The following is a 23,418-nucleotide window of genomic DNA, read 5'->3' on the forward strand; positions in this document are numbered from 1 at the left end:
CTGTGGCCAGTTTCACAGATCCTCATCTTCACATCCAGTAACTGCCAGCAAGCTGCCAGTAGCACAAGGCTACTTCCTCCCAAGGGGAAAAGGAACAGGATCAGTGCACTATAACTGAAATTCATCCCAGGACCATGCAGAAATAACTGGAATGACAGAAAATAATACCGTAAGGGACCACAGGCTGTCTTAATTAAAACCTCTCCAAACTTCTATATATAAACTACCTGGCAAACTTCTTCATTTTTAAAACTGCCACTACTGGAAATCTGACAGCCTTCCTAAACTATTCTAGCGCTCCCATTTTTCTTTGAAGTTGACTCAACTAACTTAAAGCATGTTTGCTGCAGTTTAAGCCCACAAATTGTTTAATCTCCAGGGGAGAAGACAACAGCTTAGTCTTTTCTTTCCAACTGCCTTTAATGTGTTTAGAGAACATTATCAAAAGAAATCTCCCTTCAGTCTCCTCTAAAAGAAATCATCCAAAGTGCTTTCAGCTTTCCCTTAGAGCACATCTTCTAGATCTCTGACCGTTCCCCTTTGCCTGCAACTATTCTTCCCCCAGTACAATACCAAAACTAGCTGCTGCATTTTAACTTAGGCTTATGAGCACGCCAAGAAGCAAGAAGGCTAACTTCATGTATTTTACATGACATTCCTGTTAACACATCCAGTAAAAAATTTGCTAGTTCTGCAACATCAATTGATTCATGGCCACTGTGCAAACACCTAACTCCAGATTCTTCTCTGCAGATCTCCTGCCTTCCCGGTTATACCCCACCCTGTTATCTGCACAGCCAAGTCTTACTGAAGACTAATAGAGTACATCTACCTCTGTTAAATTTCATCCTACTTAGGTACCACCACTCTGTCAAGATCATTTTGAAGACATGCTCTTTAGTCGTTGGAATGCCTCTGAAGAGAATGCAATCTGCAAGTCTAGAAAGCTTACTCAGATCAGCTGCAAAAAACTTACTACTACACTTAAGAAAACTCTGCTGAACCCCCTTGACCCATCCTTCTAGTTTTGACTATGGGTCCTGACTAACTTCAAAGGAACATTTATTTTATAATGGCTGCAGACCCTTCTTAGACAAACAAAAGCCTGAGTTTCTGCCAGGATATATAAAATAGTTAACAGTGTGAAAGTGAGCACAAACAATATAAAGACACTTCATTTGTAAGGACAGACACACTGGGTCAGATCAAGGCATTGCCTAATCCACTTTCCTGTCTTTGAGAGCAGCCATAAGTAAGCACCCAAAGAATAACACCACAGCAATTAACAGGAGGTCTGCATACAGATATATGCCTTGAATTATATATACATGTATGCCATATATTTTAAGCACATTCAGTAGCTTTACCCAACAATAAATTACATCGTTCTCCGGCACTGCATCTTGTTGCCCATGTCCAACATCAGTTTACGGAAACAAAGAGCTCTCAGCTGCACAAAGCCAAAAAAATGAAAATGATGCTGTAACTGAATTACTGTAGGAAAAAATTAACAGTATTCCATAAAAGTACACATTTGAAGTTTTAAGTGGATGATGTGTTTTTAAACAAGCACTTTAATGCTACACAATTGACTCCATTTACCAGCACGTTCCATGGCAGATCTCCTTTTAAGAGGTTTCAGTTATGTGGTCTACATATCCTTTTCTTCAAAGAACAGCCACGGGGTGGGTCACTTTGTAAGAATCTGAGGAGTACTGTATTCTTTAAAAGGGCAGTTTCAAATATCTTCTAGAGGATTTCAGCTATTTCTCTTTTAGTAGCACAAAGGAATATTTTTTTTCTTAATAGTATGCCAAGATGAAGCAAAAGTGATTCATAACTGCACCAGTCTACCTTCCTGCATTCTATAGAAGAAAACACACTCTTGAACTTTCAGTAGCAGTGCCAACTCTCTAGTCGGACTGACCAACTTCCAATATGTTACTAGAGTTCAGCTCCATTTTTCACACCATTTAAAGAGTTATACATTATATAGTCTATCTCAGGACATCCAAAGAGGTACATTTTACAAAGCAGAACACTTCATATGTAATTTACAGATCTGGTAGAATGCTAGTATTTTTGCATTAGGTCTTTGTACTTTCATTTAAAAATGGGGGAAGGGTACTATAAGGTAGTTGTATATTTAAGGTTTAATGACTTACTTTCCATGCAAGCACAAAAACTACTACTAAATATGGCAGAGCTGATTCCACACACAGAATAATTCCATACAGTAGGGTTGAAGAAAGTGGTAAGAAACAGCGGTCAAATAATCACTACCTGATTCGCTGCATGTTTTTTAAGTATGAGTGGGTTTCATATCAATACAGACAGAATGAGAAATCAAAGTAAAACAGCACACGAGATGCCCAGAGCAATTCAAGGGATTTCAACAAACAAATTCTCCAGGAGTTCAGTAACATCTGCTCTCTTCAGTGTCAGATGAAAGCTCATTATTCCTCTTCATCTACAGACAAATTCCCCACCCCTTTATTAACTATTTTTCCTGACAAAATCTGGGGCATTATCTGAATTTTTAGAAATACTTGCCTTTGTTCTCTACTATACTTAGAAATAACAGGTCTTTCAAACATATTAGAGTCATAACAAATTGTATCTATAGTCTCAAAGCAAAAATGTAATAGCCTATGTACAGCAGTCTTCTAGAAAGTCTAGTCCTCAGCATCAACACTTTGTTCTCCTTACTGCATAAACACCCTGCATCCGTTTTACAATTTAATGGACTACCGATACATTTTTCATACACTTCTTCCTCATATTCCCCAGAAAAACATTTGGCATACTAGCACAGCAGACAGAGATGTCAGTCCTACTAGCCTTTTTTTCCTCCCCCTGCCAGAATTGCTTGCTCCATTCACTCAGACTCAAGGCATACGTGCAAAGAACTAGGTGAGGGCTGCTCACCTCCGCAGAAGAATCCATACACCAGCAAAGCCCGGTGCACCACGACTTGGGGACTTCACTGGAAGCACAGCAGTACACAAGAATGCTGGGAGAGGTGAAAGCACCACAGTACAGAAGACACTAGGCTGCACGGTAAGTGTGAACAGCCAAAATGAGCAAGTGAAAACCTACACGTTACCAGTCTTCCCAGATACTCAAAACAAGAATACCATGAGCAGCTTTGAAAGTAAATATGAACTTTTGTACTACAGTAAGAATGGTTCAATGCAATGCTTGAATCAGTTAGTCAAAAAAGTGACAGACAGACCATAGTTTCCTTAAAAATAGACAGACGAACACCTACTACAGGTGTACTTAGAGGTGTAAGGTTACAATTGGTTTGGGGGTTTTGGTGTTTGGGTTTTTTGCTTTTGCAATAATATCCTGAAAAATCCATGGGTAATGTTACAGGTTCACTAAATAGTGCTGCAAATACTTGCAAAACTTTTAAGTGTGTCTCAAGCCTCCCCCTGTAGCAAAAACTTTGAAACTCACTGAATGAAAATAAAGTCTTATTTTGAAGTCATATAGCAACCATGTCCTTACCTGAAAACTAACCTCCTGTGAGTTTTAAAAATACTCAATTTTATAGCCACATACACACAAAAATCTCGACAATTTAAAAGTCAGAAATCCCATTTCCTACCTTACCAGTATGTTCTTTTAACAATTGGCTCGCTGACAACCTAAGTGCAAAATCTGCAACCAGGAGAAAAGTCTCCCATAGTCACAACACTCAAAGGGAAAAAGGCATTTAGAGTGATAGAAGACAGCACATTAGGTCGCAACGTAGCTTCTTTCAGAGCTCCCTGAGCAGCATCAAAATTAAATGTTAATGCTAGTGGGATAGGACATTACCAAGTCACAGAACGTATCATGTGAAGTCAAATGAGAAACAGGTTCGCTATTTCTGACAAAACAATTATTGTTCAAGTATTAAAACATTACTCCCAACTTTGGTCTGCAGAAATGTAATTAGTCAACCCAGATTTGGCAGAACATTTTAAAGCAGTCTGTAAAGGCTTTAAAGCAGAAGCTCTAAAGCAAAGCCTTCACAGGCTATTGCATAAAGCCAAAGTGTTGACGCTACACAGAAAATGTTGTCTGTTGCCTCATGAATATCTATACCTGTCTGCAAAATCCCACAGGCATTTCAAATGTGCCACCTGGGAAAACAGCCGCCATTCTTTTGCTGTCACAAATCCCAGCAATGCCCTTGTCAGCTTCCATGGACACCGAAAGCCAGTAACTCCAGACAAAGAGAAGCTTCGGTCCATTGAAGTTGAGTCTATCGTGAAATAGAAGAGACTTGCAGATTTGGTACTATTCACTACCCTACGAAGATCTTCTATTAAGCCAACTACATTTCTAAAACACATTCCGACTGAATGTCATTCACAGAATTTGCTGTGAACTTTATATCCAGACATGTGAAGAGTCCAACAAACATACTCAACTGCCATGCCCATGTCACTTGCATATTAAAAAAAAAAAATCTATACGCAACCCCAAACTAACTCATGCCTACTGCACTGACCAAGGAAGAGCAAGCTCAAAGTCGAGCTCAGTCTAAAAATGCCAGTACCTTCCCTTCTAGGAGTGGCAGTCAAAGTGCTCTCTGCCCTCCCACGGACAAGTATCATCTGAAGTTTGGGCCCAACATTTCTGGAATAGTAAAGTTCTCCCACTCTGCACAAACCTCATGCTTTTGTCTCTAGTACATTCACTGGTTGATGCACTAGAAAACAAAACCAGACAAACAGAAAAAAACCACCTAGTTTTCCATGGGCCTTCAAAGCATTTCCCCAAGACTCAAATCAACTCTGTAGTCCGTTGTGGTTACTAAAACATGTAATCCAAAATTAACGATTTTTGTATACCCATTTCAAAGTCTCTAAAACTGAAATTTGATTAGTTAGGTTTCTCTATTCTCTGAGGTACGCAGAAAAAAAACATTAACTTGCAACTACTACACTGCATTACACTATACATACCCATGGCTCCCAAGCCAGTACCTACAATCACAAGTAAGATTGCAAGATTAGAAGTGAAATAGACAACAGATACTATCTTCCCAAGGACAACATTATTTTCCATTTCTTTAGGTTGCAATTGAGCAATTGTATATATAAAGAAAAACTCACCTGCAAAAAGTATTGCGGGAAAGCTTTTCTTCTCTCAGCAAGGCATAAAACGTTCTTTCCGATGCTGATACTCAACCTCCCACAAATATGGGGAAATTCATTTGTGGCTTCATTCATGGGGATACATATCTGTGCCAAATGATTCATGTTTACTTGGCCAACAACCAAATATTCTGTTTATTTAAGCTGACGAATTTGTGTCCCCTTCCTCCCTCAAGGAAACCCACTCATACAGGTTCAATTCATTGTGTCACTTTTTTTTTATAGATACTTAAATGAAGCACATAAGAGATGGGATACAAGTAATAATATAGGTTCTATGTAACTGTTTGCAGCAGGGTGTGAATCAAGAAATTCTTCTTTGCAGAAACAGTCACATTTTAGTTTATCTTTCTGCAAGACATATTCTTGGCCTGTCTGAAAATTAAACAATTGCCTGCATTCCTGGCAAAAGATACTTCTTTGAACTACAGGGCTTGTAGCCGACAAGAATTATATTCCTACTAAAAAAGTCAAAACAGACGATGTGCTACAGTTGTGGCTGTAAGAAGTCTGCCTTGGTTGGAAAAATTCAGCTGCTGCTTCCCTTCTGGTTATAACTTCAGAGCCAACACCCAACTTCTCTCCTTCTAAGTGCTCTGATCCAAAAGCCTGTGGCAACTTTTGCCGCTACACTCAAACACTCACCTTCATGCATGCACAGCAGCACAGTATCCCTAAATTCCATATACCCTCTACAGCATTACTTATCCAGTGGTATCAATCAGGAACATCTTCCCTTTCTCTTCTGATCAGCACATCTCTCTATGATCATCTACTGTCAGGCACTTGGACTACTAACAGGTTTCTTCAAATCCACCCAACTGCCTGAAGAGACATGTCGAGCAACGTAACTATACCACTACACATTCCTGTGATACATTATGTTTAAGAGACACTTTCCAGACTCAAAAATAAAATCAACAGATACTACCTAAACAAAGGAAAAATACTAGCAGCTATCTCTAAATAATTCAACTCAACCTTATCGTAATACCAGCATAACAGTCATTCACTACTTTCAACATGACTACATTGGTCATTATAACCCACAAAACAAGAGGCGCTCGGCCTTATTCAGACCTATTACAAAATTATGAAACTGTACTTTTCTTAGCTGTAAGTTCTTACTTACAAGCAAGCTAAAGTGAATTTCCTATGGCAGGCACCAAGGCCCTCTGCAACCCCACAGCGCTATTCCTTCAGCTAAATTGACTCCACATTACCGATGCAGAAACCTTGCAAATCATCAAGAAATTAATCACGTGGAAGATACTTGGCAACTCATTTTTGCCCAGTTAATGTCAACTCACTAGTCAACTCCATGTGCAGGAAACAGTGGTACCGATACTAATTTAACAGCCCCTCAGCTGATGAGGCTAAGCCAGAAGATACTGGGTCCACTGTTATGGAGAAGTGGCAATACTCTTTGGCAAGGACTGGTGCCATCCCTTCAGAAGGAGCTGTTGCTCTATGGCTTTTGTTTAAAAAAAAAAAAAAAAAAAAAAGAAAAAAAGCCCTCAGTGCTTGACATCGACAAGCTATCTTACCACTTTGCTTTCTTCCATTATAAGACAGACTAGGCAAGAAAACAAATTACCTTAAATGCTTAGATCTACTTCCCGTCTGCAAGAGATAAAAGTACAGAATGAACTGCTTTGCTTTTATTTCCTTTTCTGAACAACAGACAAGTCATCTGTGGCAAGAGCACCTAATGAAAAGATTCTTTGATAGCACTGATCATACAAGAAAAATCACTGTCCACTTCTTTTAGAGGCACAGCAGTATGACTTCTGGGCATCCACATTTTTGACAGTCCTCAGAGGGTGATATAGAAATGCTTTCAGTAAGGTCTCCAACATGGATTTCTGTTGAAATCACCTCACCTCATCTCTCCTACTGCACAGACAGAACATCGCGCAGCAGCACTATTAGAGAACACAGGATTGACTCAAACTTGCACCGTCTCACAGACTACACCTAGGTAACTGACCCCCTCTCTACAGCATGGTAAGCTGCTACCAATGGGAGCAGGAGGGATTCTGAAGATTTGATGAAAGCACTTCTACCTTATAGTGGTTATCCAAATCTAGTTTGCAAAAGCTTCGGTAGAGCTTTATTTCAGGCTTCTGTTTAACGAGACACAGCAGTGCTGACCATGAACATCTTGTTTGAGCATGGCTATGATGTTGTAGCTATTTCTCACAAAGGTGTATCCTGCTACCATGTCTCACGCCTTTCTCATCTTAAGACCACATTGCTGCAATGCATTCAATATACAACTACACTTTAAATAAATTAAAAAATATAAAGTGGCACAGACCATCATGCCTCCAAACTTATGTCTTCCCCAATGGCAGTATGCAGCATTTCAGCAACAATCTCCATCAGATGAGAAGTGCCAAGGGAGTTCCTGGTTTTGCACCTAAAGAGAGAGTTTGACCTGTACAGTACTCTATGGGTTTGAGCCTTTATGTCTGAGGGAGTATCTTTTCTTGCCACATTGTAAAAGCTATAATTAGCATATATTTTCAACATACATAAATAAAAGAGCATCTATTTGTGCAGCTTACTGAAGGAAGTGCTGACAAGACAAAATTTTGGATTCTATATGCACTTGGGTCAAAGAAAAATGAGGAGAGCTGTTTTGTGAGGCATTTGAACTTTCAATCAGCTCCTTTTCATGGCTGCTTGAATTTAAAAGTTTTGTTCGTCTTTCAAGGCTGCACTGGGCTGATGCTCATTAAATTCAGAAAGCAGCCAAGTAACTCCACCAGCCATAGAGCTTCTGCAGGAGACAGCCACTTTAGCACTTCCCACACTAGCTATGGGTGACTGAAAGTCCTCAGAGTAGAAATAAAAAAAAAAAAAATTAACAAAAACAAAAGGAAGAGAACTCCAGAAAAATGTTCAAGTCTTAAGTCTACAGAAATTTCTAGAAACTCAAAGCTAACAGACCTTCCAATTTAAAATGGGACTCATCAAGTCATTCAAAACAAAAAGACTCCAACCACCTTGCATATTAGCTAATGTGTTCAAATAACTACGGGGTTTAGCATTAATTAAATTCAGAAAATGCTAGAGCTGGTCACAGCACAAAGCTTTAACTGCAGGCTTTTTGCAGACACAGACATCCTATAGGTTTTCAGAATCTTCTTCACATCACTCACCCATCCAGTTCAAGAAAGAGCATGGGGCAAGGGAACAGCAATAGCCAATATCCCACAGAATTGTATCATTATAAAGACCTGCAATAAGTCAACTGGACACCAATATTGGAAAAATCCTTCATGTTTTATCTAAAATAGCGCTTAAGGATATAACTCATCAAAATTAAAGAGCTCTTGGGGCAGTAGAGGAAAACCCTTCAGCCTGTGGGGTGGTCTTCAGCAATATATGCCAAAGAACTACTTCTTTTCTTATCCCCCAAGAAAAAGATCAGAATACATACACCACCACTGCTTTGTGACACCTACAAGGCCCTATCAAGTCAACGGATGAAGTGATACAACATCTTCCAGAGCCGGGATGCATACAGGCAAGGAACATACTCCATAAGCCATATGGGTTTCCACAGCTTTTTAAATAGTTGGTTAAAATATGGCTAAGAAATACAAAAGGCGAATCAAGTGATAATACAGCAGGGGATCACCTCCAGGAAGCTGTTTAGAGAAAAAGAAACATGCAGAACAGCAACAGAATGAGAAGAAAAGCTTCAGGATAAACCCCAATAGGTCTTACAAGAAAAAGAACAACTAAACCACCAACCCACAGAAGTAAGACGTGGGGGACACAGCAGAATAATTAGTCAAATTGTCATTTGACAGGTTCCGTTGGCAGGCCTCACTTTTTTACTAGTTATTTTTCTGCTAAACTATTCCTAATGACATGAATACAGAGAAAATAGTTTGGCAGTGTTAGAATTAAGTACAGCAGACAGCTATTTTATTCCTTTTCAAACTGCAAGGCATGACTTTGGGGCACTATAGCATGAGGCACTTTTCACTGTAGCGCACGTGGTCATTAGCTGACCCCATTAGTGCAATTTTTTTTTCAAGTTTAGGCATGAGGAAAGCTGTTCACCCAGCAGCAGTCAGAAAGCTGGACAGGGCTAGGATCAGCGACAGCCAGACACATAACGCTCAGCAGGCTTCTGGAAGGGAGTGATCTTCCTCTCTCCAGCAAGGAGAGCAGGATGGGCGGCTTCCAGTTTCAGAAACCAATTAGGCAGAAAGTGCTATCAAAGCAATAGAGAGGGCCCTACCCTAACTGGGTTGAGAAACAGAAGGTGGCCTTATCTCCATCGTTTTGCCAGTTTCAACAGCCCCACTCATTCCTTCTCCCTGAAGTTGACCAGGGTGCTCTTTTCCAAGGCCCTTCCTACACACCTACCTGGACATCACACAGTATTAAATTAAACTGTCACCTAGACACCACATGCTACCTAAGAAGCAGCCACTTTTATGTCCTGGCTTGTGGAGTGGCTACTAACAGAGCAACAAACTCCCAGACTTTATTCCTTCATGAACCACTTTTTAAAGAGCCATTACGCCAATGAAAGATGCATCATGCTCAAATGCCAGCAGTAGTACCATGTGTGAACAGTACACAGCAATATAGGTTTACCAAGCTATTGTGCTTTCAGGAGATTATACAGTACAAAAAACAGTGACTCTAAGAAGAAAATAAAAACTTCAACAAAACCCAAGTTTGGCACCATTGTAACATTCTTCCAGAGAGTCCAAAATGAATTATTACAAGATTGTCCTTTAGATTTTGCAACCAAGAGTATGTGTACAACATTAGAATTAGCTAAAGCAAATAAAATTGCCTTCCTCACCCTCCAAGCTAACAAATTCTGCATAACCAATTACAGAGCCACGACACTCACACATGGAGCAAAAAAAACTCTTCATGGCAAGCGTTAGCCACGACATTATTTACTGCAGACCAACAAGATAATTGGCTCCAGTTACAATAAGTAGGGCTGTCTACAACGAGTTGGTGTTGCTTGAAACACTTATTTTCCAGAAGCTCAGGGAAGAAAAAAAAAATCAATTCCACAGTCATTAGACAAAAATTCTCAAACTGCAAACTTCAAGACTTCTATTTTTATACAGATATTTTTGGTCATGTGTTACATGAATACCCTTTATATTTCAGGATTATTTTTGTCCCATTTGGGAAACAATGTACATTTGGAAGCAATGCAAGAACAACTAGGTGAAGAACAAAAGAAAGCTCATACGTCTTCTCTTATACTATAACCAGCAGGTTGATAGTATCAGCAAGTGGAGAACTGGAAGCTCAGCTCCCTCCCGTTGAGGGACAGGCTCAACACAAGGAGAACACACACTTTTTTTTTGCGCAGGGAAAGCCTACAAACCCAGCAATACAGAGCTGCACAAAGAATAACCTACTTGAGAATTACTTCAATGCAGAAATCCATACAGTGGGGTGGAAAAAATGGTGGAGTGATTTCAAAACCGCCAACATATAAATAGAGAAAGAAAAAATAGATTTCAGAAGGTACTCTTGATGCTGGTATGGCTTGAAAGAGATATAAGAAGGCCACAGGGTTCCTACTCTTGCAGAGATGTTAAAACCGTAACATCTATTACAGAGCAATGACAGCAGCATGCATGAGAAGTCATCTTTCCCAACAGCCAGAGGAGTAGCTGTTGGTAATCTTCCATCCTTTCATTCAAGGCTCAGGCTTTCTTACCAACTTCTGAGAACAAAGTCTCATAAATTAAGCCTAATAAATTACACAGGGAAGAGATGAAAAATCCTTGCTCACTCTTTCTCCCCCATATAGCTTGGGGAGAAGAGCAATCACCGAACGGTTCTAGTACTGCTCCTCCCAGGTAACACAAGGATCAGCGAGCCCTCCTCTACTACTTTATCAATCCTTTCCTCATTGCTTGGATCCACCCTTCCTAGATAACAGTTGCAGTGCTCAGCCAGGAACAGCAATAGCTGCAGAGACACCAGAGCAAGAGTGACTTCATAATTTAATTTCACCACTACTCCAGGCTTACAAATAAAAGCAAAAAGGTTGACATCAAACAAGTCAGGTTTTGCTCCCTGACGGCTGGGAAAAGACCCGCACCAAGACAGAGGTACTAAAGATGTCCAAGAGACTCAGAAGATACCAATCCATCAATTTTTACCTACTTCACAAGGACTCTTTTGTCCCAGCTTTCTCTCAAAAGGGCTCAAAATATAACTAAGTACCAGACTGCAAATAGACAGCAAAATGAAAGAGCAGAGCAAACTCTCTGTTCAAGACACAAGTGATTTTTTTTTTTCCCCCCAAGCTCTCAACACTGGTAATAGATAACTTGCTACATCATGCCATAATATGCTAACAAAACTCATGAGAACCAGAAAAATATAACCCTTTTTGACACCCAGGAATTTTTCTCTCTTACAAAGCAAAAAAAAAAGTTAACTTCTGGGCTGTCTTACATGGATGAATTAACTGAAAATATAAACTGCATTTCCCACAGAGTCCTTATATGTGGTTCTCTTGCTTTGTTCTGACATTTTTTTCCAGACAGCAGAAGGACCAGGAGCACATGACTAGAGCGACTGTGGGGGTTATCACAAGTGCGTGTGCTTTATGCTACGGCCTTTGTCTCTCCCTCAGTGTTATACACTTGGGATTGAATCATATTTGCAAACTTGTTGGTCTGCATCAGTTAGCACCCTCTTCACAGGCAAGCATCTGTCTAGTCCGTGACCTCAAATAAACGGGAAAGGAGCATCAATGACCTTTCAAGAATCAAGCTGTAGAGCTCGAATAAGACAAATGTAGTTGACAGGTCTAGGTCCTGCTTGGTTTAGACAGCCACCTGCAGAAATACTGATCAACAAGACCTGCTTCCTATTCCACAGGCATATAAAGTAAATCAATAAATTAAAATGGAGTCACCCACGGTTTTTCTCCATGCAGATCAAGAATCCTTAATAAATGCTAATGCTGGACCTGATCAAACATACGGTCTTATACTGCTAATAGGGGTTAACTGCACCCGTGTTTTTTGAAGTGCTGCAGGCACGTTGATCATGCAGATACAAGGCAGACTACAGACCCTGAGCCAAATGCTCTCTTCAAGGCTTCAACCGCAGTGGAAGACATTTCAGTGCAGAAAAATGTCAGAATATCTGATCTGTGAAAAAGCTCACCATCTTATAGCGCTTTGGCATGAAATGCATAAAACAATGTGATATATGCATGCATGCACACACAGAGCCATGTCAGGTGTGGCTATACGCAAGTATCAAATAGATCAATTGAATGGTAATGCATATCAAGCATTCCTGGTCCCATAAAGATGCCACCCTGCATTTCCGTAAGAAAAAGGAAAATATCGCTGAAAACTACGCTATTGATATGAATCTGGAAGAACAATTTAGCTGTTAATATGAACATATGCAAATCAGGAGTTAAGAAATGCCGTACTATAAACACATAGCCAATCTCAGCGACTCAGAACAGGGCCTTTTTCCATTCGCACCATACATTTGTTCAGATTTAATACATATTTCTAATTCACATAAACCAGCTAATCCCACAAGCTAGAATACGAAGGATGGGCACGTATTAAACACGATCTCCAACATGCCTGTGCAGAATAAAGCACAGGCCTCATTCTTAAAAATATTCCTCTGATCAGAAAACTGGAAAAGGCATGCCGAGCTTGAAATAACTACTCCATAGGCTCACATGTCAAAATAATCATTTTCTTATCCCCTCTATTGAGCATTTTACCAGAGCCTGGAGGATATTGGAGAGACACCTTTTGTAAGCTCCCCTCCCCCTCCTTTTTTTTTTTTTTTTTCTTTAATGGGCTGGACTAAAAGGTGCTCACACCCGATCTACGGGTGCATGGAAAAAATCTTCCAAGCTCTCTCCTTCAGAGCCAGGAGTGCTTAAAAACACATAATGAACGTGAATGTCACGGCCGTACCTGCGTGCCCGCAATTCGTTTCCTCCTTTCGAGGAGGAAATAAAAAGGAAATACAGGCTACGGGAACTCCCAATCCGCTTCACAAGGGGGGGGGGGGGGGGGGGACGACAAAAAACCCAAACAAACCAAAAAAAAAAAAAAGGCTTTTTAATTAGCCAGAGGCCGCTTACAACGCTGGCGGCGATCAGAGGCTAAGGGAGAGGACAAACCAACCGGCATTTTTTTGCCCAACAGGCCCCAAACGAAGCGGCGGCGTGCGCTTATTCAAGGTTAATGGAGGGGGGGGGGAGAAAGGGAGCTGCCTCAGCCGGGGCTGGGGCCGCCCGCTCGGCCGCTTCACCTCCGAAGGGAAGGCAAAGGGGGGGGGGGGGGGAACCCCGCCAGAACCAGCCAGACAGACAGACGGACAGCCGCGGAGGGGCGGCAGGATACTCACGGCTAACTTTCATGCTGCCGAAGGCCGAGGGCTGCTGCACCGGCTTGCAGCTCTCCGCGAAGGAGGTGGTCCTGGGCCGCCCGGACATGGTCTCCCGCTCCTGCTCTGCCCCGATCACCTCTCTTTTCCTGCCTTCCCCCTTCGCCTCGCCCCGGCGGCTCGGCGGGCCCGCCTGCCGCTCCCTCGCTCGCTCAGCTGGAGGAGACGGGCGGGACGCGCCACATGAAACGCCGGGACCCCCCCTTCCCCCCCCCGGGGAAGCCCCCTCCCCTCTCGGTCTCTGTCGCGCTCTTCGCCCGCCGGCGGCGGCGGCGGCAGCGGCGGCTGCTCCTTCCTCCTCCTCCTCCTCAGGCCGCCCGTTCCTCACAAAACCATCCTTCCCGGCAGCGCCGGTGGGTCCGAGAGCCGCCTCCGCCCAGTCCGCAGCCCCCCCGGCGCCGCTCCCGCTGCCGGCCCCGAGCGAGGGGGGTTTGCTAGGCCTCGCTGCCCCCACCCTGGGCGCCAGTCACATGGGGCGGAGGCTCAGGGCCCGGCTCCTCCGATCCCGTCGCCGGGGTCCTCTCTCTTTTTCGTGCCCCCTCCCTCTCCCCTTTTTTTCTTTTTTTTCTCTTCTTCTTCTTCCTCCTCTTCCTTCCCCCTCCCCTCTCTTCGCCTTCCCCCTCGCCTCTGAGGGAGGCGGCAGGGAACGGGACTATTTTTTTCCGCGGCGGAGGGATATCGGGGCTCCCGGATCCGCCGACAGGAGGTGATGCGGCCGCTCGCAAGGGGATCCGGCAGGGGCGGTGGGATCCGCGGCGGGCGGAGTAGGGGTGAAGCGGCCCGGGCGGCCTCGCTCGCTCCCTCGCTAAGGCTTCTCAGTGCGGCGCTGAGGCGGCGGCTCCGGCGCGGCTCCTCATTGCGCCCGCAGGGGCAGCTGGCGGCGGCTCAGGCTGGGGACGCTGCACTGCGGGCGACGGCCGGCGGCGGCGGCGCGGGCCATGACGACGACGGCGGCGGCGGCGGCTCCCCGGCTCCTCCTCAGCCGGCTTCAGAGCGCTGGCGGCGGCGGTTGGTGCTGTGGCTGCTGTGGCTGCTGCTGCTTCCCCGGGCGTCCAAGGGGCATGGGACTCGCCCGCCCGGTTGAAGCCTCCCGCCGCTCCCTCCCGGCGCCGGCCGCCTCCCGCCGGGCCCCCCTCCCCGTTTCTGCCGTCAGTCCCTTTGTCCCCGCTGCTGCCTCCGCTGCGTGCCGGGCTCCTGCTGCTGCGCTCTGTGTGTGCGCCAAAGCCGCGCAGCCGCCTATACCCGTCGCCGCCCTACGCTGCGGAACGGCCCTAAGCACCTTCTGTGAATACCCAGCCGAAAAGCCCGACGCACTCGCTAGCCCCCAGCCCGAGGCCCTTACGGAAACATCCGAGCCTCCTCGGGACCAATCCCGAGGTCGCTACGGAAATGCCCGTTACGGGTCGTAACCAATCGCGAGCGCGGCCGAGTCTCCCCGAAGCGAAACCGAGAACCAATCGGAAAACGCTGCCGCCGCCCTAGCAGCGCGGTCGGGGAGCCAATAGGAAGGAGCTCCCTCTTCCGGCTATTGCCGGGCCAACCCGAAGAGAGCCGAAGCGCGACAGCCAATCGAAGGGCGCCCTGCCTCTGTCCCACAGCCCTGGGACGCTTTCAAGCCGCAGCCCGAGGCGGAGAGCCGACGCGGGCTGCCATTGGCTTCCCCGGCCGAGCGCTCCCATTGGCTGGCGGCGATGAGGCGGCCCGAAGACGTCAACCCGGCTCTCGGCTCGCGGACCAATCCCGAAGCCCGGGGACGCGGGCAGCGTCCGCTCACCTTTATGACCTCACCGGGCGCGCATGGGCGGGGCCGAGGGGGGAGGGGGAGCGCGCATGCTCAGTCCGGCGCGAAGGGCGGGCCCGAGGGCGCAGGGCGGCGGCCGCCGCCCTGCGCCCTCGGGCCCGCCCTTCGCGCCTGAGGGGAGGCGGCCGCCCCCCGCCTCAGGCCCTGCTCTGCCCTCCGAGGCCTCCTGTCCCACCGGGATTCCACCGCCCGGTCCTTGCCCCTGAGGGAAGGCCGCTTGGAGCAGCGCCGAGCCGAGGGAGAGGCGCGAAAGTTAAAACCCCGAAATCGCCCGGTTTGTGCCTCAAACCGTCAGGGGCTGACGGTGGCAGGAGCCCGCCCTCCGTCCCTCGTCGGGCCGGGAAGGACAGCGAGGTTGAAACGGCCGTTGCTGCGGTGTCATCCGCAGGCCTGCGGTGTGGTTGGTGGGAAAAATGGGGCGGCTGTGGGGAAAAGGGTAGCAGCGCGGTGAGGTGGCTTCTTAAAAAAAAACACGGCAGCGGTACGCTGGAAGTGGCAAAGGTGGCATGTGAAGGGATGGTAACCCTATTTTGCAGTAACCGGGCTGAGCGAGGGGAAAAGAAGATGAAGAGTCTTCGAAAGTTCTCCCAATTCAGCTGTTACCAGCAAGGCTTTCTTACAGGAAACACAGTTAGTATTAGAGCCACTAAACTGGCCCTCGTATCCAGGTCTCGGTGCAACCACGAGTGGATTGAGCTTGGCCCTGGCCAGAGTCCTAGGCACTGTTCTGGAAGAGCCTGTGCTTCTTCAGGGCTTTGAAGCATCCCCAGGGACATCAGTTCCCAGCCCTGGCAAAGCAGGCGCTGGAGTACTGCTCCCTGCTGTGACCTCAGTAAAATTACTCGGCAGACCTCAGCAAAAATCAAGCACCACTTGCTTATGCCATTAAAAAAAAAAAAAAAAAAAAGTGTTCTTGCCAGAATAGTTTATACCACAAACAAAATAACTTGGACTAGCAGAAGCACTTTTTGCCAGTGTTAGAGTCTAACTAAGAACTGCTGTTTTCTTTTCAAGGCATCAGAATATTGCCAGATTGATTTTTTTTTTACTTTTTTTCCAGTCCCGTTCTGAACAACATTGCTATGTGAGCAAACAAAGACCTGGCCAAAGGCAGCTAAAATTTATCCTTTACAAGAGCTGTTTTCCAAAGCAGAAAACAAACCCAGTCTCTCAAAGTGGTCCTGTTCAGCAGATTGCCCGCACTGGGGTGCTCAGTTTGCTGGAAACCTTTCTTCCTGCCTGATAAATGATGAATGGTTTTACCTACTACAAAGGACCTGGGATTGTTTAAGGTTTGATTCTTCATGAGCTACCTGTGCAGCTCTGTACAGCTGGAAACCTGACAGTTCAGAGTGGCGTGCTCTAACGAGGACTAAAAGAGGCAGTCTGAAATGACAGTATTGGAGCAGTACTGCAGCCGCCCCAACCCACCCTACCGTACTCATTGTTCCAGCTCCCCTCTGAGACACCACTGTACCAAACATTGCTGAGACACAGTCTCAATAAGCCACCAACCATGAAAACAACGTTTTTCTCTCCTGTTTTGGTAGAGATGTTCACCCCAGCCATGACTATTTGTCAAAAATTAGGGCTACATATTGGATTAGTTCCCTAATGAACGATCCTACATAAAAAAACAAAGTAAATGTGCAACTAGGCAGTGTGCAGCTCTCCTCTACCTGAAATGCGCCACCAGACATTCCAGTCATAAGCTTGAAATTCTTTTTTTTGGCCTTGAGCACCAACGCACATCACATTTTCTGACAAAAGTTCTTTCAAAAGACTACCTAAACAGGAGAACCGACTTAAGAGACAGCCAAGCTTCGTTACTTGAAAAAGTTGGCGATCTGCAAAATAGCAGGTGGGGGAGGGTGAGCTCTTTGCTTTAGCATTTGTTGTTACTTATAATAGCAGTAAATAAAAATCAGATGCATGCATAATTTATACTGACAGTGTCCGTTTGAAAAAATGTCCCTTAAAGCTTTATAGCCAGTCTACAGCCTGATAATAAAAACGGGAAATGAACTTTGTTCACTTAGAGAGAACAAGGCTACCTCAGAAAAACAACTTTTTGCTTGTCCTCCTGTATATGGTACACCCCTTCCCTAAAATCACCCTGTTTCCACTTCAGTACCAACACAATCCATACCAAAATCCAAAACTCTCGGTTACTGCTAATCTCACTTTTCTGAATACCAAGCCTATCCATCCACTTGGGGAATGCACATTACAAAAATCCCAGCTGGTCTATTTCCTATTAGGCAATCCTGCCACATTTCCAAGCAATAATTAACCAACCGACTCTCCAAAGCCTGTCCATTCAAGTCGTAGCATCTTTTCATCTACCAGGAAACCACACAAGTGTGCTTAAAGGAGGATCATTATGTATTTGAAGGGACTGGAAACTATAAGGCATCTCCAATTTCTGTTAGTCTTTTCATAGATTCTTTCCTTAGCTAAGACTACTCTCAGAAAAACCCTAAACACACAATAAGGGCATCTGTTAAGCTTTCATCCTCAATTTCAAAAATGGACAGGCAAAATCATTTGGGAGAGTCATGAGTGAGCTAGTTGCTTTTTTAGACTGAAAGATTCTCTTTTGACAACACTGCAAAGTTCATATTTATTTTCGGCCCCTTGGCTGATGAAATGATCTCCCTTTCGAATCTGCAAATATAAATAAAACTGACGCTTTAATGATCAGTTTTCACAAGCAAGTATAATCCAGCACCTCAGGCATTAATATTGTACCAAATCTGGATGCAAGGGGCAGATTTATAGCTGCTGTGTTTCTGTAACATCCAGGTTCCCAGGGAGGCTGCTTGAGAATATGAAGCATCCGATAGAAATTACTGAAGTGTTATCTCTCTGAAATGCCATAAGGTGGCAGTGAAATGGAAAATTGGTACTATTTCTGGGTAGAACAAAGCTTCCAGGAGCTCAGGAGAAGGGGAGGGGAGGGGGTTTTTGTTTGTTTAGGGCTTTTCATTTGTCTGTTTACATTTCATGTATCACCATAAACTTAAAATCCAATCATCTTAATCACACTCTGAAGAGGTCTGCTCCAACATGCACCAGTAGACATGTTCCTGCACAGTGAACTCCTGCTTTTTTTTTTTTCTCCATTGCTTTCTTTTGGGGTGATCAGCAGGAAGATTTTCTGTTTGCTTACCTTGCAGCTCTTACTGGATCATTCCACCAGAAGCCACGGTGAGAGGGCTACCTCCACTAGCCTGATAAGGATGCAATCATTCAATGCTGTTTTGAACTTTGTTACGCTAGTGAATCAAAATGGTATTAATGTATCTACCAGTCTTGCATCTAATCCCTTAATATTGCCAATGGAATTATCCACAGAACAATTTACTGAGATAGTGTAATGGCTTGTCTCGTTTGATTGGTGTGGGCAAACTCAATGGTTATGGTTGAACTTTAACTTTTCTTTTTTTTTTTTTTTCCAGTGGAAAATCAGAGTAACAAATTTACTGACTGCCTAGGTGTTAATGATTAGACAATAAATCCTGAAAAGTGGTTTTGATTTTTATCCCGGAACAAAATCCGAAGAAATCTATCTTTAGAACATACCAGTTACATTTATTTTTCTGAGCAGGACAGAAGTTTTTAATCCTGAGAACCCGGCATTTTGCAATGATTTCCTGTCACAAAATATGTCATCACCAACAATTGCTTCAGAGCTGATGGTTTGCTGATCTGGATGTGCGTGGGTGCACCTAGGCCTTGCAAGACTCCAGGTAACTTTGCCAAAACCGACAGAGCCAAGTGGTCCGAACAGTTTAATGTAACAGGAGCTACGGACAAACTTCCGTTTCCCAATTTTGCAGCACAGTCGAACAAGCGGAGACACCGACTACGGGTTCACGGCAACATTGCAACACATGGAAAACATCAGTGACTCACTAAGCAGGCAAATGCATCTCTTCTGTGGAAGTCGTCCCCACTGATGTTCTGCAGAGGTTGAAGGTTGGTCTTATCCACTTGAAAGAGACATCAGGTTTCCCACCATGCCAGGAGAACATCTTGTTCAGCTGGACAGTTTCCCTTGCTCCAGCATTTGTCTGACCACACTTTCTTCATAAATAACCCTGGAAAACCAGGTGTCCAGAGCCAGAGAAGCTCTATCAGTCTAATGAGCTTTTGAGAAGTCTTCCAGACTATGCCAGTTTCCTCAGGAGTTTGAAAGGGTTCAAATCTAGAAAATTATTGGGCTCTTCTATGTGTATCATCTGCCTCACATTAGATTCAGCCAAGCAGCCCAAGACCGACATCCATTTGCTTTCTATTTGTATTTTCCCGTGCTGTCAGCAGGTCTGTCTGTTTCTGTAAAGGGGATACCAGGGAGCAGATGGGCCATTCTTACAGCAGGAAATTCAAATGACCCCATTCCCCAGAGTTTACTGGGGCTCTCTCTATACCTACAGTATTGGTAGAAGGGCCCATGAATGTCCCATGCTCACTATTTCCCTGCTTCCCCCATCAACTTCCAAACCGGCTGTTGAGGAGTCTTTCAAAATAAAGAGAGTTAAAGCCAGCCTGATCCCTGAGGCCTTCAGTCCATTCAAGAAAATCATGTAGGGCTAGGAAGCCTTAACTTGAGATGGGATTGGTGGAAAATGGGAGAGGCATGGGCAGGGGAGAAGACTCAGGCTGGATTTCCAAGCCGTCACAGTGACCTAGAAGTTGTACAGGGAGCCAAGCACAGCAGCCAACAAAGGAGATTTTTCTCCTTTTCCTCCCTGAGACAGCTGGGGGATGTTGCACCAGGGTGATGAGGTTTATTGTGCCTTCTCACAAATGCAGGAATAGGATTCACTGGTTCTTATTGAAATAGTTTTTTGAAAGAAAGCATTGCAAACGGTGCAAGGTGCCAACAGAAGGAGAAAAGGCCGTTGGGAATAGACGTCTGTCTCACCAAAGAAGCAAAGGAATCAGCAGTGAGCCTGGTGGAGCCTGCCTGGGATGCTGTCCTCACCTCAAGGGCTCCCTGCAGACCGAAATTACCATCCTTAGCTGCAATGAAATGCTCATCCAGCTCTTGCTGTCACAGCTGCTTTTACCCTGGCTGAAAATAACTGCATGGGTACGGGTCTCCCCAGGACAGCCAGCTCCCCGCGGGAGAAAGGGGATGATAGTGCTTCGTGGGTTAGAGCCATTCTTGATATCCACCAGGCAAACTGTGACGGGTATAATACACTCATGTCTGCGGAGAGGAATGATTGCTCTGCCATATACAAAGTATAACAACACGGTTGAATAGAGCTGTGAAACCTCGGTCATTCTACGTACATCAGCCACAGCAGTGAACTTGCACTGTAATTGTACGTCTTACCTATGAACTGGGGGGGTCTGTGGTTTGCAGCCTGCAACTGAAGGTGGTGATTGTCCTCAGAACCTGGGAGAGAAATGTACAGTTAATTATGAAGTGGCCAAAAATATAACAGCATTTTCATTTTGTTCATTGAGGTTTTGCCAAGCACGCTAATTGATTTAATGATCCCTGTCCCTGGCTGCTCACTAATCACCACGGCACACTACTTCCTTCATCTTTGGCTTGCAAATGGTTACTAATTGTTGCTGCATCTTGCATTGTACATCTGGTGTTGACAGCTGTCGTTTCCCTAAGATGGAGAGACAGCTGTTTTTAAAAGGAGAGCTCTCTCCCAAATCTCTAAAACATCTGGGAAAATGTGGCATTGAAACTGAGTTATCAAATATAAAAAATTAGCAAACATGTGGACAGGCTAGAGGGTCTGCAAACACAAAGCTTAAAAGTAGGCATAGGAATCAGAACAGAAAAGACTCACTGCCGTGTCTTTAAAACACGAGTCCTGGGTGCTTCCCATAAAAATGCCTATTTCCCCTAATTCCCTGTGAACTGCTTTACCTGGCAAAATCTTTTACACTCTCCACAACAGAGCACACCCCCTAATTTGATCGGACTAACAACCCATGTTGCTTTTGCTTCAGCCTATTAGATGTAATTCAAAAGCCTTCCTACAAGGCAGGATTCAGGATCAGGCTGCAAGATCTAACTGGCCGGAGACAAGAAACCAGTAGCATGAAAGCACGAAAAAGCCCTAGAAATCAATGGAAACAATTGCATTCCTTAAAAAAAAAAAAAATCTTTTCCAGAATCTCATTTCCTCCTGAACATTTTGTGACCATGATTGTTACAAGCAACCTATTTTTTTCCCCTCCTTGTTTATTTTGTGTATTTAACAGCACTGAGCGTACAGTCCATTGTTTTCCTAATGGTCAGCAAAGCTTATCTCCCGATCTGGCCCAGCCGCTATCGCTCACATGCTGTTCTGCAAGACTTGGATGAGCTCTCCTCTCAGACCCTGCGAGAGGCTGCAAGCCAGCAGCAAGAGCAAAGCTGAACTCAACAGGCAGCAGTGAGTAGGCATGTAAGGACGCAGAAAGGGAACGGGTGAGCTAGAACAAGGTTAGCCTGATTGGAGCAGCAGTCACTCCAAATGACCCCTAAGAAAAGAGCCTACAAGCAGAAAAAGCCTGGTAGGATTAACAACGCCTTTTTATAAAGGAGTCATTTCAGGACATCTGACTGAAGGGAAGTGCTACATTTATTTATTTTTAATTGGGCTGGATTTAAGCCATATCAAGCTAATGATGCCATTTTAAGTTTGAAAGGATATTCTCTTTGCCTCATAGCACAGGAGCCAGGGGACAGTGCAATTAATGGGAAAGGTGGCACTTTCAAAAGCAGTAGAAGGAAGTATTTTTAAATTAAGCAGTTATTGTGTATGTCGGGTATTTAAAGTAGGTGTTTTTTCTAGTCACTGGAAGGTGAGAAACTTTTCCAGGAGATGATTCTAGTTCTCAAGTGGGGTCACGCTTAAACTTCACCTAGAGGAGCCTCTCTTTTCTGCACACCTGTGGAGGGACCCTAGAAAGACCTGCCTAGTAAGTGGGCTCTGGGGTGAGAAGCCTCCCACTAGGTGACAGGAAGATAGTTACATTTCTAACTGGACTCTCAAAGTCACCGGTGCAGGATATCACTGATGGGCAAGTACCTGGCTAATACTGACCCCTGAAGTAGGTAGTACTAAAACTCCTTTTTTTTGTTCAGGGGTATGAAACATGCTGTTTGAATTCAAATCACTCTCTAAGCGTGGAAGTACGGGAAAGTTTATAAAACACTCTGAAACATCTTGCCCTGACCACAATCAGGAACAAGATACTGGACTAGAAATCAGGGCCTGAGCTGTTTGATAATCAAGGATCATCTCCTCAAAGTTCAAGAGTGGTTCATCCTGACTAGAAGAAAATCAAGCTAAGGAAGCAGGAGGCGTGCGTGGATGAACAAGGAGCTCCCGACTAAATTCTGACATAAAAAGGAAATGTACAAAAGGTGGAAGCAGGGGGAGGTGACCCGGGAGGAAGCCTTACTGGTGAGAGCGTCCTTCAGCAATCCCAGGCCCCTGAGCAAGGGGCCCGAAAGTGCTGAGGGAGCTGGCTAACGTCATTGCAAGGCTGCTCTTTGAAAGATCACGGCAATCAGGGGACTTTCCTGAGGCCTGGAAGAAAGTAAATGTCACTCCTACCTTCAAGAAAGGCAGGAAGGAGGATCTGGGAAACTACAGTCCAGGCAGCCTCACCTCAGTCCCTGAAAAGGCAATGGAGAAAAAAATCGTGCAAGCCATTTCCAGACACATGAAGAACAAGGAGGTGGTCGAGTATAGTCAGCATGGATTTACAAAGGGGAAATCGGGTTTAACCGACCTGACTGCCTTCCACAGCAAGACGACTGGCTTGGTGAATGAGAGGAGAGCAGTGGGTGTTGTTTGCCTTGACTTTAGCAAGGCTTTTGACACTGTCTCCCATAACATCCCCATAGAGAAGCTGACGAAGTATGGGTTACGTAAGTGGACAGTGAGGTGGATCAAAAAATGGCTGAATGGCCGGACCCAGAGCGCCGTGATCAGTGGCACAAAGTCCAGCTAGAGCCCAGTCACTAGCGGTATACCCTGTTACTAG

At 44.8% G+C, this 23,418-nt stretch overlaps 1 protein-coding gene across 2 annotated transcripts in view; it reads right to left on the bottom strand.

Moving 5' to 3' along the window:
* Positions 1-14,988, bottom strand: part of GSK3B (glycogen synthase kinase 3 beta) — a 151,710-nt gene extending 136,722 nt beyond the window's left edge. Inside the window, exon 1 of one of the 2 annotated variants that reach the window (XM_075034395.1) lies at positions 13,563-14,988. In XM_075034395.1, coding sequence (XP_074890496.1) covers positions 13,563-13,650 — 88 coding nt within the window. In that variant the 5' untranslated portion in view covers positions 13,651-14,988. The remainder of the gene's footprint in view (positions 1-13,562) is intronic. The other variant, XM_075034396.1, reaches the window with a different exon arrangement.
* Between the last annotated feature and the right edge of the window lie 8,430 nt (positions 14,989-23,418).

This window comes from Buteo buteo, chromosome 8 (genome assembly GCF_964188355.1).
Source record: "Buteo buteo chromosome 8, bButBut1.hap1.1, whole genome shotgun sequence".
NCBI lineage: Eukaryota > Metazoa > Chordata > Aves > Accipitriformes > Accipitridae > Buteo > Buteo buteo.